This window comes from Ursus americanus, chromosome 3 (genome assembly GCF_024610735.1).
Source record: "Ursus americanus isolate L20-20 chromosome 3, mUrsAme1.1.p, whole genome shotgun sequence".
Taxonomy (NCBI): domain Eukaryota; kingdom Metazoa; phylum Chordata; class Mammalia; order Carnivora; family Ursidae; genus Ursus; species Ursus americanus.
The window spans coordinates 93,931,592-93,946,577 of NC_142129.1; the positions used below are offsets into that span (position 1 = coordinate 93,931,592).

The 14,986-nt window shown below is 50.6% G+C and overlaps 1 protein-coding gene and 1 long non-coding RNA gene across 2 annotated transcripts; one reads left to right on the plus strand and one right to left on the minus strand.

Annotated features, from left to right (window-relative positions):
- On the minus strand, positions 1–8,535 carry PURB (purine rich element binding protein B). Its single transcript, XM_045793565.2, has one exon. The coding sequence runs from the start codon at positions 8,377–8,379 to the stop codon at positions 7,462–7,464; it is 918 nt and encodes a 305-aa protein (XP_045649521.1). The 5' UTR covers positions 8,380–8,535; the 3' UTR covers positions 1–7,461.
- Positions 8,536–9,036: 501 nt separating this feature from the next.
- On the plus strand, positions 9,037–14,541 carry LOC148110438 (uncharacterized). Its single transcript, XR_015724073.1, has 2 exons — positions 9,037–9,388; positions 11,208–14,541. It is a non-coding gene; the product is annotated as an uncharacterized LOC148110438 (long non-coding RNA).
- Positions 14,542–14,986: the final 445 nt, after the last annotated feature.

Below are 14,986 nucleotides of genomic sequence, written 5' to 3' on the forward strand. Positions count from 1 at the left end.
TTCACTTTTCCGCATACTTTATTTGTTACAAACATACAATTTTTAAATATAGACTGTAAAACTCCATTTGCAAAATCTGCTATTGTAAGGAGTGCACACCAGCAGTAAGGATTCTTCAACTTTTGTCTCTGTGTTTCTGTCCGTTTTGCTAGTTAGTGGTCAATACGGGACCCGCCTGTCACAGGCCTGTCAGAAGCTTCCGGCTGTGCTCTCGCGGCTGCCTTGCTCGCGTCCACGCGGACTGGCACCCGGGCTTCCACCTCCAGGCCGTGAGCGCAACAGCCCGTCTACACTCTGCTTCTGAACGGTATCCAGGAAGTGTGATTTCTGAACGGCACTGCACCTCACGGGCTTGTTTGAATCGCCCATGCAGCTGTTAAAGTGCATTCTTCTTTTAAAAAATAAGAGGAATAATCTTTACTCTTTAACCAAGGTACTTAAAAAAAATGAACTTTTTGGTCTCTCAGCAGATATTCCCAAGTTGATCCTATCGCTACAAATTTTAGTGTTCTATTTACAAATATTTATAGGGTTATGGGTGGAGGGGACCTTATAAAATTAAAGGTGCGGCTTCTCTTGAAACAGAAATCAGTTCTACAAATTCATACACAGGAATACACACTTGGTTTACAACGTACAAGGATGTGGGTATTTACACAGAGACTGAAGACACCCCCAAACCCCTTTTTAAGTACCTAGTTGTCCGTCTAGATCAGGAAGCTCGGTCTCCTGCCACCAAGATTTGGTTTTAAATCATTGAAACGACTTCCACAGAGTCTCTACGGGCAGGACATCAGTCCCAACTTTGGAGTGAACCGTCTCGTCTAAGGAAGCCCCTGGCGATTATGACCGGCAGTGAGGGTTCCTACAGGATGGAAAGTGTGCTGTCTGGAAACATATCAGAAGACAAATGGACTCTGAGAAATGATCCTGGAAAAACATTTGCACGAAGGAGCAAAAGGATGACTAAATCCCCACTAACGGTTCAAATACACCAATCATCTTAGCTATCACACGCATACTGATGATGACTGAGAAAGACCCCACATACACTCTCCTGCGGGCACAACACGTAAAACTGGGCTCTAGAAGTGCGCCCTGTACTTGGACTTCTGCTCCATCTATGAATTTCTAGGAATCCGGAGAGCTTTTGTGCGCGGAGGTGACCTGCAGGTTTATGCCTCGTATCGGAGCGATGAGCAACGACACCCCCAAATCCCTACGACACAAATGTGCTTCGTGAGAGAATCCTGTCCTGCAATTTTCTTGGGCCTCTCTCCCTGCACTTGTGTGTCCCTGAAAAGGGAATTTAAAAAGGGAAGGAATATCCTACTTGCCATTCTGTTTCCAACAGGGTTTTTTTGAACTAGCCTGCTCTTACGACACAGGGTGAGACCGGGGAAAGTCTGCTGCAGGACTTACTGGAGGCAGGAAAGAAAGACAAGCTCGCGGCACCTGCAACACCCTGGCTCGCGCACGGGCAACGCGAAGGCATCCACCGCTTTCCCTCAGTAGGATGGCCCCACAGGTCACCGTCCTACAAACACAATCGACCCTCTCTTATCCGGGTCGGTGGACATTTCCCACACAGGGCACTCGACATTTGCTCCTAGACTCACGATCTCATGCTAGTCAAAAGTACGGTCACGCTCCTTCATCAGACTGTCTCTTACAATCACCTATGGGGGAAAACAACATCTTGGCTTCAAACAAAGCTCTGCTCTCCTGCGATGAGGAGCCCCGCGGAGCAGGGAAACGACCCACACGATGTCTGCGGTGTTTTCCCGTGGCTTTACCGCTCCCGGTCCGCATGTCTAACTCGAGAGGCAGGAGTCAGATTTGCAAACGAAATGGAAAAGATGGTGAACAAGGTAATCACACTGATGGCATATTCCCTGTTTCCTCAGGGAATACAGAATACATTCATAAAAGTCTTACTTGGATCAAGGGGAACGGGTATCACCTGGAACTTGCCAGAGTAGTTAAGTCTTCATGATACACCTTTATTTAATTTTTTTATTTTCCAAATCAGATTTTCATCCTGACCACTGGACCACATTTATTGAAAGAAGGGTCTGTCGAATCCATCAGTAATGAAACTACATTTTAAGACCAAGGGCTGGAAACAGTGACTTTAACTCTCGAACTGGGATAAATGAACTCACCGTCCCCGAGTGTGAGCTCTTAAGACTTGGGGGGGGGGGTGTTTGATAATCAATGACTTTGCTTTCCTAGATTTAGAAACTGGGAAAATGAGATTCCATTTTTGCCATATCCGCCGCCCTCTATCTGCAATTTCAAAAACGGGGCGCCGACAAGCACTTTTTGTGTCTGTATTTTTCTTAAGGTAAATGTGGTTTTCTTTCTTTTCTCTTTTCTACAAGTTATCCCCCCAGCCCACCCATGCGCCCACTATCCAGTTTATTCAAGGGGGGATAGTAACTGTTTAGGAAGACAGCTCATGGATTTACAGTACTCTAAAACCAACCCTGAAAACTGATAATCTCATTCACTTCTCTAACTTCAGTGCTGTTGTTGACAGGAAAAAAAAAAAAAGTTACCTTAAGGCTTAAGGGAAAGTAACTTTTTAAATTGTGATTGCAGCATTGTTTACTCTCCCATCGACTGGAAGCTAGCAGAATGCATTCTGGATCAACAATACAAACTTCCTAACATTAGCAAAGGTTTTCACTCTTCTTACACAGAACAATATTCGTAAGCAGATTACCTAAGGGAGCCTGAGAAACCATGATCCACATCATATGAAGATCCCATGAATTTCATTATCAAAAAGTGCTTTATCTTTGAGAAATATGTCGGGGTTCAAATGGAAATATACAATGTAAGATCACTCGACACTTTCTCAAGTGAAGTACAAAGTGGAAGAGGAGCAAAACGATGGGAGGCTCTGCTCTCTGAACAGGCCTCGTGCATGTGATTTTTAGGGTGGATTGCATTAAAATCGTTTGAAGAGTTAACAGTGGGATTTTACACCACTCTCTCTATTCTAAAACCTGAGATTGGACACCAAAGCAGTCAACTTTGTTACTTATCAGAGCAATTCTGATCCTTCCTAAAAATAGAAGACAACTCAATTGAATTGATAACTCCAGGGTCAAAACCACGAACTTTCCCCAGGTTTGGAAAGGAGCCGGACCAGGCACGCATAGGACACCAACAGTGGCCCGCACAAGGCCTCTCGGTGAGTCACCTTCGCACCCACGAGGTCACTTCCCTCCGTCCCTCTCACTGATCAAGGCCACGTTATTTGCAAATGAATATCTACTGAGAGATCAGTTGTGCATTGGACAAAGTACCGTAACTGGGTTAAAAATGAAAACAAATTTTACAGTGAAGAATACGTATGTGCATGGCTTACACACTCAAGCTTCTCCCTAAGGTCATCCGCCTCCAGAGCAAGGCGGACGCCAAGCCATAGTTACCGCTCGATACCTTGTGCAGGTCACTCTACCCTCCAGTAGAGCCGGTCAAGGTCACACGGAACAAAGCATCCTCAGCAACTATGCGCCTGAAGTGTGTAGCCGTTTACAGACCACTCAATATGAGGGCATTATTATAACCAGCCTCTTCTGCCCACAACCCTGCACTTTTTCAGATAAGACAGGATAACTGTTTTGTTTTGAGAAAACTGAAGCTTGTGTCTCCTTGAAAGACCTGCAATTTACTGCCAGGCGAGGGAGGGGCCGGAGGGAGCAGGAGGGGCCGAGCCGCCCGTGCCCCCCGCAGCCCCTCCACCGGCTGGCAGCAAACCGTTGTGGAAAGTGACCTTACAAGTGGCCGTGTGTGTGCCACGGCCACAGCCCTTCTGACCGACTCCACGCCTCCCATGGCAGCTCAGGGTGTCTGTGTTTCCCATTGGGTTTCCACTTTTGAGTTTTGGGTGCCATACAGATTCACGTGGCGCTCTGTGCAGCACATGCACTGAAGGCTTTCTCTGCGGACTAGAACCGCCCCGCTACTCGAACGACAGTGGGGACAATAGAAACCACGAGGCGATGGCGGGATCTCGCCACAGAGTTTCGCTCTTTTGATTCCGTTCCTGCCATTGGACTTCTCGTGTCCAGAATGGCACTGGCTTGAGAAACACTCTACCAATGATCGTAAAAAGAATTTTCGTTCCCCACTTCTTAGAACTATTTTGAACATGTGATTAGCCAGGATGCTTGCCAAGGTTAAAGGACAAACCCTAAATCACTGTTCGTAGTAGAGGATGAAAACCAGAACCAAAAAAAAAAAATCTGGTTGTTTCCCAGAGTCTGTAATGCCATTTTTCTGACTGGAATTAACAGATTTTCTTTGCTAAGCGCTGTTTCTGAAGGAGTTCTGAAATCCTGCCTCGTCAAGAGGCCACACATCAAAAGAGCAGTCTCCGTGCTTCGCGGATTTCTATTGCCCCAGAACAGTGAGTGGAATCAGGGTCAGTGAAATGCTACAACTAGTCCACACCCTTCTGTAATCTTCCTGCAGCGAGAAGAGAGGCAGCGAACCACCCCCTGCAGAAGAAACAAACCTTTGAGATTGGTTAAGACTTAAAAACCCACCACTATGACGTTTACCACTTAATCTTACGTAGGCAGGTCAAAATTTTAATATAAATTACTTTTTCCAACACATAGCTTATGCATTCTTTGCTCCTTTTTTTGGAGGATTCTCAAATTGACATCTAAAGATTTACATATGATATATTACTGTTATACGGTCTAATGACTAAGAAAATTTCTCTGGTAACCAAAGCTGATGCCATATATGGTAGTGTTCTTGGCATATACTCTGTATGCCTCAGAGCACTTCCACATTCTTTCTCTTCAGCTAATTATAGCTTAGTAGCCACTGGTGAAGGATTGTGAAGACCCTGTCATTTCTACAGAATCTAGTTACTCCAATTCGGCCAAACAAAAAGGAAAGAAAAAAAAATACACCAACCCCTTCCAAAGGGGAGGCGCGGCACCTTTGCAAAATTGAACTGGCTCACTCGAGCTGAGCAACAGAACCACCACCGAAGCAAGAAAACAAGTTGGTCTAAACAGGAATTGTACGCAGCTTGAAAACGAACAAGTCACGGCAGTTCACGGAGAGCTGCAACCTGGCTTGTCAGTGCTGCCTCAAAGTTGGAAACTGAAACAGTTTCTGCAAACCTCACGCTAGCTTCGCGGCGCCCTTATGGAAACGGTTTAGGGATTTGTTCTCCGCAGCAAAGAAATCGACACTCAAAACACATAGGTCAATACAGCAGGACATTATTGAAAACAGCTGCCTTGTGGTACAAAATACAGTACAAGTATATACGGATGTCATTAAAACATCAAAAATACTATTGCTCCCATACAGTTTAGGAAACATTCTTTGCGACGGAGAAAGTTTCTTTTAAAAAAAGGAAAAGCTTTAAAAAAAATCTGTTTAAAAAGTCTACTGTGGAGGATGAGAGTACAGAAAGAGTCTGAAAAGGGCACCAATGTTTGTGGCTCTTCCACTGTTTTTTTTTGTTTTTTTTTTAAAAACAAAACTAAGATCAACAGTATTCTGAATCATAGTCTAATTTTTTAAAAAAGCCTAATTTTATGTACAGTTCTTTCCCTCCCTCTCGGCCACGATGCATGAAGACGACCTTTTTGTTGATTACTTATTTCCCAATAAATACAAAAGGATTGTAGAGATTGAATACCAAACTCAGATAATAAAAGGATATGCAATAAATTAAATGGCAGCTCAGATAAAGGGCAGGCATGCAGTTAAAAAAAAAAATACTAAGATCGTGGAGGTGGGGTTACTTGCCTCCTGGTTGAGAAGGTGTCGCACAAAGGATACCTACAAACTTTGGAAAGAACGTTAGCTCCCGTTCAATTCAAAGTCACCTAGGTCTGTGACACTTCTAGAAATACCTTGTGATGGGGTGGGATTAACTTGATTAGTAAAAATCATTTCTACTGAAAATCCATGTAAAATATAGAAGAGGCGATCCTTGAAAACCCCAACTTTTATTCTTGAAAAACAGCTGGATAAACTGGCAAAAACCAGTCTGTTGAAATTTCAGGATGGTCTAAAAATGCTTCCAGGACATAGTCAGCATTTGCACGTTCCCTTCATCTCCATTCCGATGGATCTCAGCTTCTAAAGGGCACACTGCTCCAATCACTCATCCATCACTTGCCAACTTTGATCGGGAGGTACTGAAACAACGGATCGAGTTCTTAAAAACTGACTTTAAAAGAATAGATGCTGCTGGAATTCTGGACCTGAGGATCTTTAGTATGTGAACAAATCCACAGACGGAACTGAAGGTAGGTGAAGACTTCAGTTTTGGTTATTTCCAACTTTACTGCGAGGACATATATTCCATTAAAGCTCAGGCTTGTAGCCACACTGTTCCTCTTGTAGGTATCTTCAAGTTTTAGGCTTGAAAATCCCTCAGCCAACCAGTGGCCCAAACAGCCGAATTAGCCATAATTCAGTGGCTCAGGCGGAGCAGCCACAGGGACCTGGCTCTCCTTCATCCCTAAGCCACCTCTTGGTCATGACCTCTGTGTCTAGAGACCGGGGGAAGGACTTTAGTGAGCAGCAACTAATCCACTCAAACAGTCCTCCCTGTGCTTGATGCCGAATTTCTTCCTGTGCCTACCTCAGCAGCCCCCAATGTAAAATCGCTCTTGGCTCGGAAAAAAACGTGGCCAGCTTCTAAAATCCTTTAGTAACAGATTCTAGTTGAAGGACTGACATCTGAATCCATTTGCACCAGGAAAACAATGCCACAAAGAGACACGGACACTGGTCCAGGTTCCACGCAAAACCATTTCAGACAAAATGGACCCAATTTGTTTCTGTATTCCCCGGTGGCTTCTGGAATTCTTATTCTGCCCTGTCCATGATTATTTAAAGTTGCACTCCATTTCATGAACCCTGTACCCTCAGAACTGGGCAAAGGCCAAGGCCTCTCTCTTCTCAAGAACTCCACGAAGACCTAGATCCAATATGCTCATTTCAATGGAGGTGAAGAGATCGACCCCAGAACAGTGAGGTCCGGAGAGATCGTCAGGCCAGGACATCCGGGTAGAACACAAATGCAGCTGTCATGGACGGGTCTGGGGAACTCGAGTGTTCCCTGGCCCTGGGCACGTTAGGATCTGCCCCCGCTGCAGGGCTACCCTGGCGGGGTCACAAACCCCAACTGGAAACTAGGGAAACCAAGACGATTTTGCTCAGGTTGTCTCCTCTTTGCAGGCTGCTGTCAATTCCTTGGAACTTTGCTGCTTTTCTCGAATTGTCCGCGACTGTTCTTTTGTGGTTATTTCTCTTAATGAACTGTATTATTTTTTAACTTTGTGTTCTCCCGACGGGGCCCCCTTGCTCCGCCTCCGCTAGCTCCCTGGGGATGAGCAGGAAGGGGGCTCTCCAGCCAAGGGAATGGTGGAGGGGCTGGGGGCCCCATCGGGGAAGCGACGCACTTCAATCCTCGTCCACCTCCTCGCCCTCCGACTCGTCCCCACCGCGTCGCTCGTACAGCTTATCCCTCTGCCGCTCCTGGATCTCTTTCATCTCGTCCGCGTACCGGCAAAAGGCGCCCCCGAACTTGCCCCAGGCCTTGAAGGGGACGGTGATGGCGTTGCGGTAGGACGGCTTCACCTCGCTCACTCGCAGGAACACGCCGTACTTGTTGCAGCCCACGTCGAAGAAGAAGCGCTTGGAGTCCACGGTGATGGAGGTGCCTTCTGGGAGCTCGCCGTAAAGGCCGCCGCCCGCGCCCCCCGCGCCACCGCCCGGGCCCCCCGCCAGCTCGTCGTCGTCGCCGCCGTAGTCGTCGATGAGCTTCGCCAGGGCGTCCCGGAACTCGATGAGGCCCTGCGCGGGCAGCGCGATGGTCTGCCCGCTCTGCAGGCCGCCGGGCCCGGGGCCGCCGCCGCCGCGGTTGACTGTCTGGCGGATGCGTAGAAAGCGGCCGCGCTGGTTCTCCTTGAGGTCCAGGTAGTACTTGCGGTTCTCGCGCACCAGGAACTCGCTCTTGAGCGCGCGCCGCGGCCCGCCGCCGTCCTCGGCGCCCGCCGCCGCCGCCGCCACCTGTTCCGGGCTGCTGGGGCCCAGCTGCGCGTAGTGTTCGATGAAATCGCCCAAGTAGTCGCGGAACTCAGCGGCCACCGCCATGGACAGCGTCAAGCGGCTCTTGGAGCCCCCCGCGCCCACCTCGGCGATCTTCAGGAAGCGGCCCTTAGCGTTCTGCTTCACGTCCAGGTAGAAGCGCTTGTTCTGGATGTCCAGCCGCTTCGAGGCCAACTCCTGAGTCTCCTGCTCGCCGCCGCGGGCCGCGGGCTGGAAGCCGCCGGGCCCGCCGCCGCCGCCGCGTTCACTGCCGCTGTCGCCGTCCGCCATCTTCTCGGCCGCCGCCGCCGCCGCCGCGCCTCGGCCGCCGCCGCCGCCCGCCGCGCTCGCGCCCGCCCTCCGCCCTGCGGCTCGCTCTCCGGGGCCCCCAGCCTCGCCCGCCGGCCGCTCACGCGCTCCCGCCGCTCATCGCCGGCCGCCGCCGCCGCCGCCGCCCCCCATCGCCCCGCGCTCCGCCCCGCCACTTCCGCCCGGCTCGCGCCAGCTTCCGGCGCGCGCCCCCTGACGCCACCCGCCCCGCCCACACGTCCTCGCGGCCGGAAGCGCCGCGGCGGCAGCGGGGCGCAGAACAGTGACGTCGCGGCGCGCGGCGCCCTGGGAAGGGGAGAGCGTCCCGGGAGGTGAAGGGTGTGGGAGGGCCCGGGGAGGAGACCTTGTGCGTCCTTTTTGCGGTCGCGTGTTTCCCGGGTGCCAGACTCGTCGAAATAAGTGCACTTCCTTGTAGGGACAGCGGTTATGATTGTGGTGACATCCAAAGGGAGAGGCATTAAAGGAGGGAGGATGCCGGGGTCATCCGGTCTCCGAACAAAGCTGACCCGGTAGCGTTGCTGGGCAACGGCCCGGGAATGGCGGGCGCTCCGCCTCACGTGGGCGCGGTGACGTCATCGCCAAGGGCCGGAGGGGAGGAGGGGTGCGGGGCGGGGGTGGGGACGCAGCTTCCGTCCGCCGCCCTCAGAGGGCGGGCCGGTCCGGTGAAAAGCATCTGGTCCAGGGAGGCCATGGGCCTCTGCGGGCGCCGCACCCCGTTTGGCTTCCGTGAAAGGTTCCCCCGCGGCTGCTCCTTGAGGTCCTGCCGGCAGTCCCGCCGCGGCGACCCGACTCCGCTCGGGAGGGACTTGCCGCCCCTCTGCGCCTTGCCCACCGGCCTGGTTCTGACCGGCCTGGTTCTGCCTGATGAAGATCTCGGTCTTTGGTTTTGATCCTAGGATCTTCTCGTTTTTCATATATTCTCGCTTTTGATGATCATAGGTTTTTCAGACTTTAAACTGTTTTTTAAAACGTATGTGATTACATCATGTTTTACGTTTAATTCTGGTTTGTAACATTTTGGTGCATACTTTGAACCAGAGAATCTAAAAAATTTCCTTCAAATGGCCAATTGTCCATGTACTATTTATTGAACGAGGACGGATCTTGACAGGTGGAGATGGATGTAGATTATTTTGGGCAGAGGGAACATATGTTCCCAGATGGCAAGAAGTCTGGTTTGGCTGGAGCCCAGGGTCTGCGAGGAGGGGGGTGGTGAAAATCACAGCGGGAGGGCCTTGACCTCTAGGCCGGGGCTTGGACTTGGGGGAGGGGGCGGCAGAGCTATTTGAGCAGGAGTGTGACATGTATGCCTGCTCTGTAGTTGGTGGAGGTGACTCATGGCACAGGACGGCATGGCAGGGTCCATTAGGAGGCAACAACTGTGTTGCAGACCCAAGCAAGCAGGGACTAGAGGTGGCTGGTGGAGAGGAAGGGAGCGTGTGGGGCCTTTGGGGCAAGAGAAGCATCAAGATTTAAAAAACGGATGTGGGGGCATGCCAGAGAAGTCCACGTGGATGTTAGCGTGCCCAAGGCTGCTGGGGAGGACCAGCTCTGGAGATGATAGGGAGCGCTGAGCAGAGAACTCCTGGGTCCCTACCCACAGATGTTAGGTGCTCCTCCCCCAAGCAGCTCACAGAGAACGGTGCACAATGGGAGGAGCTTTGGTGCATTTTTGGAATATCACATTCTTTCCCCAGAAGTTTATATTTTCTTAATGGCCTTAAGCACCTGCTGTGACTGCCTTTTGGCAAATCCAGCACAGATGAGAGTGGGTCCAAGTGTCGGGCGGGGTGTTAAATTTGAGGAGCTGGCTGGCTGCCCAAGGGGAGACATGCAGGCAGCTGTGGGACCCAGACAAGCTAAGTCGAGGAGAGGGGCTTCAGGTTTGGCAGACACAGGCAGACAGGGTGGATATGACCTTAGCTCCTGGGAGGCAATGAAGAGGGGTCAGGGATAGGCAGACAAGATGAGGTGACAAAGGCTGAAGAGTTGGTGTTACAGTTCGTACTGAGCCTGCATGTCCACTGCCCACAGGTCCCAGGCATGGGCAAAAATCACACAGTTCTAAGAGGTGGAGCAGAGATCCTTGCTCACGTTGCAGTTCTAAATTCTCTCTCTCACGCCACCATTTGCGGGGAGTGTGGAAGCCAGATGTCACAGTGCTATGGAGTGGGTGTGGGTGGGGAAGGATGGCACCCGGCAAACGGAGGTGTCTGGCTGCCTTCCAGAGGCCTGAGCTGGCTCCGAGGCTGGGGAGCACAGAGGGGAGTGGTCATTCAGTGAGGGCCTGCAGTGGCCAGGGGGTGGGCACAGAGGGAAGGGCTTGGCCCTGGCAGGTGAGCAGGGAGAGCGGACGACAGACAGGAGCTTCTGGTGGGGAGGAGAGACGATGGGGCTTTCCGCCAAAGGCTGCATCTGCTCCAGAGCCTGAGTGAGGCCGCCTGCTGAGGTCGAGGCTTGGGCGCAACTAGAATCCCCCTGAGCAGCTGGTCTGGCCAAGGCTGGGGCAAAAGCATGCTGCTTCCTGCAGCCACTGTGAGCAGCTGGCATTGCGCAGGAGGCACAGATGGCAGTGGGCCTTGCCAGCGCTGGGGAGACACGCAAGGGACTGGGGTCTGTGGCCTCAGATGACCAGCCCTTCTCCCAGTTCCTGCTCCGCCCCCCATTATTGTTCCTATTAAGCTTAAAATTGCAACGGAATTGTTCAAGAGTAGCGCTCTTGACCCATATACCCCAAATGTTACTCTATTTTAACACGTTTGTTTCCTCTCTCTTTTTTCTCCCCCCAGGACCCTTTGAGAATGAGCTGCAGACACTGTGCCCTGGTGTCAAGGGGGGCCCCTCTTGCGGGCGCTGGCACCGAGACTCCCAGCTGGCACCCCGTGTGCAGATGCTTCTCAGCATGACACTCTGGTCACGGTTTCCAGCTGGCGTGCGTCAAAGCCTCCAGTGACCTCTTCTTGCTTTGTTGTTGGTGCACGAGCTAAAGAGATGGCCTCATCCGGGCCTGGCAGAAGGTCCACACCTGCTGTCATTCTGGGGATTTTTGTCTGCCGTGAGGTAGAAAATCAATTTCTTGCTCGGGTGTCGAGTTCCAGACACAGTTTCTAGCCTTGGGGCTTCTCAGGCAATGCACTAGCTCTCCAGGATTTAAAACTGCTCTTGGCCTTAAAACCCAGCTCTCGGGCACTCCCAGAGGCTGGCACACGGCTTCACGCGCACTTGTCAAGCCCCGTGTATCCTGCGCTCACCAGCACTGCCACGCGGCCTTGGGAGCCCCAGGAGAGGTGTCCGTCCCTCCTGGGAACAGCCCAGCCTCCACTGCCCGGCACTCGGTGACAGCGGGTGGCCTCACTCCAGCTTACCGGGCACCCGTGCGCTCCCTGGGCAGGGAGCAGGCCGCATGTGCAGACCGCGAGCTCCAGAGCAATCCTTGCCCTTCCTTCCTGGCGTTAGTCCTGGTGGTGTGCAGACGTCTCCCGCAAGCTCCCTGTTCTGTAAAGACGTGGTGTTGAGAGCACATGTGCATCAAGCCCAGAAGTACTTTTGTCTTTGAGGGAAATTATGTTTGTTGGATGAGAGAGATGAAAGCCCCAACAGAACAACCTTAAAGGAACAGGATCCCAGGGCGCTTGGCTGTCTCAGTCTGTAGAGCATGTGACTCTTGGTCTCAGGGTTGTGAGTTCCCCACGTTGGCCCTGGAGCCTACTTTATTTATTTTTTATTTTTTAAATTTTTAAAAAAGATTTTATTTATTCATTTGACAGAGAGAGAGAGACCACCAGTGAGAGAGGGAACACAAGCAGGGGGAGTGGGAGAGGAAGAAGCAGGCTTCCAGCAGAGGAGCCTGATGTGGGGCTCGATCCCATCACACCAGGATCACGCCCTGAGCCGAAGGCAGACGCTCAATGACTGAGCCACCCAGGCGCCCCCCTGGAGCCTACTTTAAAAAAATAAAGTAAAATTGGGGCACCTGGGTGGCTCAGTGGGTTAAGTGTCTGACTCTTGATTTCAGCTCAGGTCTTGATCTCAGGGTTGTGAGTTCAAGCTCTGCATTAGGCTCCACGCTGGACATAGAGCCTACTTAAAAAATTAAATTAAATTAAAAATAAATCCTTAAAAAAAAAAAAAGGGAACAGGGTCCCTAAAATAGAAGAGTCAGAAATCGTATTAGCTGGTGATGCATAAGCAGGTCTGGGGAGGCTATAACTAGGGTCACTCATGCCTTGAATGGAGGGCAGCCTCTTCTGGGGGACAGCAGGGTGTGAGTCCTCCAGCTGTTTGGGGACACGTTTGCCCTTTCCCAGTAACCCTACAAGTCTTTCCACAGAGTCAGACAGCAGCCGTCTTTTCTGGCTGCTCATTCCATCCAGAAGATCTTAAGGTTTTGCCCTCACCCCAGAACTTCCTGGGGATTTTGCTTTTGCCTGCCTTTCACCTTCCAGAAGGCTGCATGGCTCAGCACTGGGCCCCTCAGCACTGGGCTCCTTCGCTCAGCCAGACAGGGGCCTCCCTTAGGCTGGAGTTGCACACAGAGCAAGGCTGCGTGATCGAGGGACAACGGGGGCGGAGATTGAGACAAACCCTGTGACCTTGGGTTACAGTCCGAGGTACCAGTTCCAGCTCATGGTTTCATTCCACGAACAAGTGTGTGCACTCACACAGACACGCGGACACGCAGATGTGGGCGCATGTATTATGCGGGTTTCCTAGAAGCAGCGACACCCCAGCAGCAATGGGCACACTCAGCACCAGATCCGGTTTCTTAATTCCGTTCTCTGCTGCTCCGAGGAACACCCAGCTCCAGGACTGGGGGAGAGCAAGCACAGGCTGAGCCTGGAGTACTTAGGTCAGCAAGTGCTCAGAATGTGAGGGGGACATGTCAAAGGGTCACTCGTGCTGGCTCGGTCTGGGACAACATAACCATCAGGTAATGAGGGCAACAGATGGTAAGCCATTGACTAAGATCAGAATCCAGTGTATGCCTCCTGAGACCAACAAATGAACGAGAGAAAGGAAAGCCCTTCCCTGCAGTAGAAAGACCGGTAATAAGGAAGAAAAAGATGAAATTTGAGAAACATTTAGTGGCCAGCATAGTAATGATGGAGTAAAAAAATCCCCAGTGGGGACGCCTGGGTGGCTCAGTTGAGCGTCTGCCTTCTGCTCGGGTCGTGGTCCTGGGGTCGTGGGATCGAGTACTGCATCGGGCTCCCTGCTCAGCGGGGAGCCTGCTTCTCCCTCTGCCCCTCACCCTGCTCATGCTCACTCTCTCCCTCTCTCTCTCCCTCTCTCAAATAAATATGCTCTTCCCCCTGCTTGTTCTCCCCCCCCCCCCCGTCAAATAAAAATTTTTTTTTTAAGATTTTATTTATTTATTTGACAGAGCCAGCCAGCGAGAGAGGGAACACAAGCAGGGGGAGCAGGAGAGGAAGAAGCAGGCTCCTAGTGGAGAAGCCCGATATGGGGCTCGATCCCAGAACTCTGGGATCACACCCTGAGCTGAAGGCAGACGCTTAATGACTGCGCCACCCAGGCGCCCCTCAAATAAAATATTTTTTTAAAAAGTTTGTGTAGGGAAAATAGACACTGATGTCTCTGCAGGGAGCCTGCTTCTCCCTCTCCCTCTTTCCCTCCCCCTGCTCATGTGCATGCGCGCTCTCTCTCTCTCTCTCTCTCTCTCTCTGTCAAATAAATAAAACCTTTAAAAAGACTAGTGTAGGGGTCCCTGGGTGGCTCAGTCAGTTAAGCGACTGCTGTCAGCTCAGGTCATGATTTCCAGGTCCGGGATCGAGTCCCACATGGGGCTCCCTGCTCAGTGGGGAGTCTGCTTCTCCCTCTCTCTCCCTCTGCTCCTCCTCCCTGCTCATTCTCTCTCTCTCAAATAAATAAAATCTTTAAAAAAAAATAAAGTTAAAAGACTATTGTAATAAAAGCTCTTGAATTACCATCTATTTCAAGAACTAAGACATTGATAACTTAAATCTGTTCTTTATTTCTCCTAGAGTCTGTCCCCCATCTCTAAAATCCTAAATTATAAAAAAAATCGTTTATTTTTATTTTTGTAACTTTATAAAAGAATCCTATTGTAAGAACCAAATACCACAATAAAGCGAGTCAAATGAATATTTTGGTTTCCAGTGCATATAAAAATTAGATTTACCCTGTATTTTCTGTGGGCAGTAGCATGACACTTAGAAAGAACATACGTGCCTTAATTAAAACATCCTTTGTTGCTGAAGTAAGCTAATTATCCGAGCTTAGATCACCGTAACGGATAAAATAGTAATGAAAAAGCTTGAAATCTTATGAGAATCACCAAAATGGGATGCAGACTTGAAATGAGCAAATCCTGCTGGAACAGTGGTGCCCACAGACATGCTCGACCCAGGTTTGCAATAATTCTAACATTTGTTAAAAAAAAAAAAAAAGCAACATCTGTGAAACACAATAAAGCAAAGTGAAATTAAATGAGGTGTGCCTGTGTGTGTGTGTGTGTGTGTGTGTGTGTGTGTGTACACAGAGCATGAGAGAGTGAGGGAGACATTTATTTTAAGGAATTGCTCATACT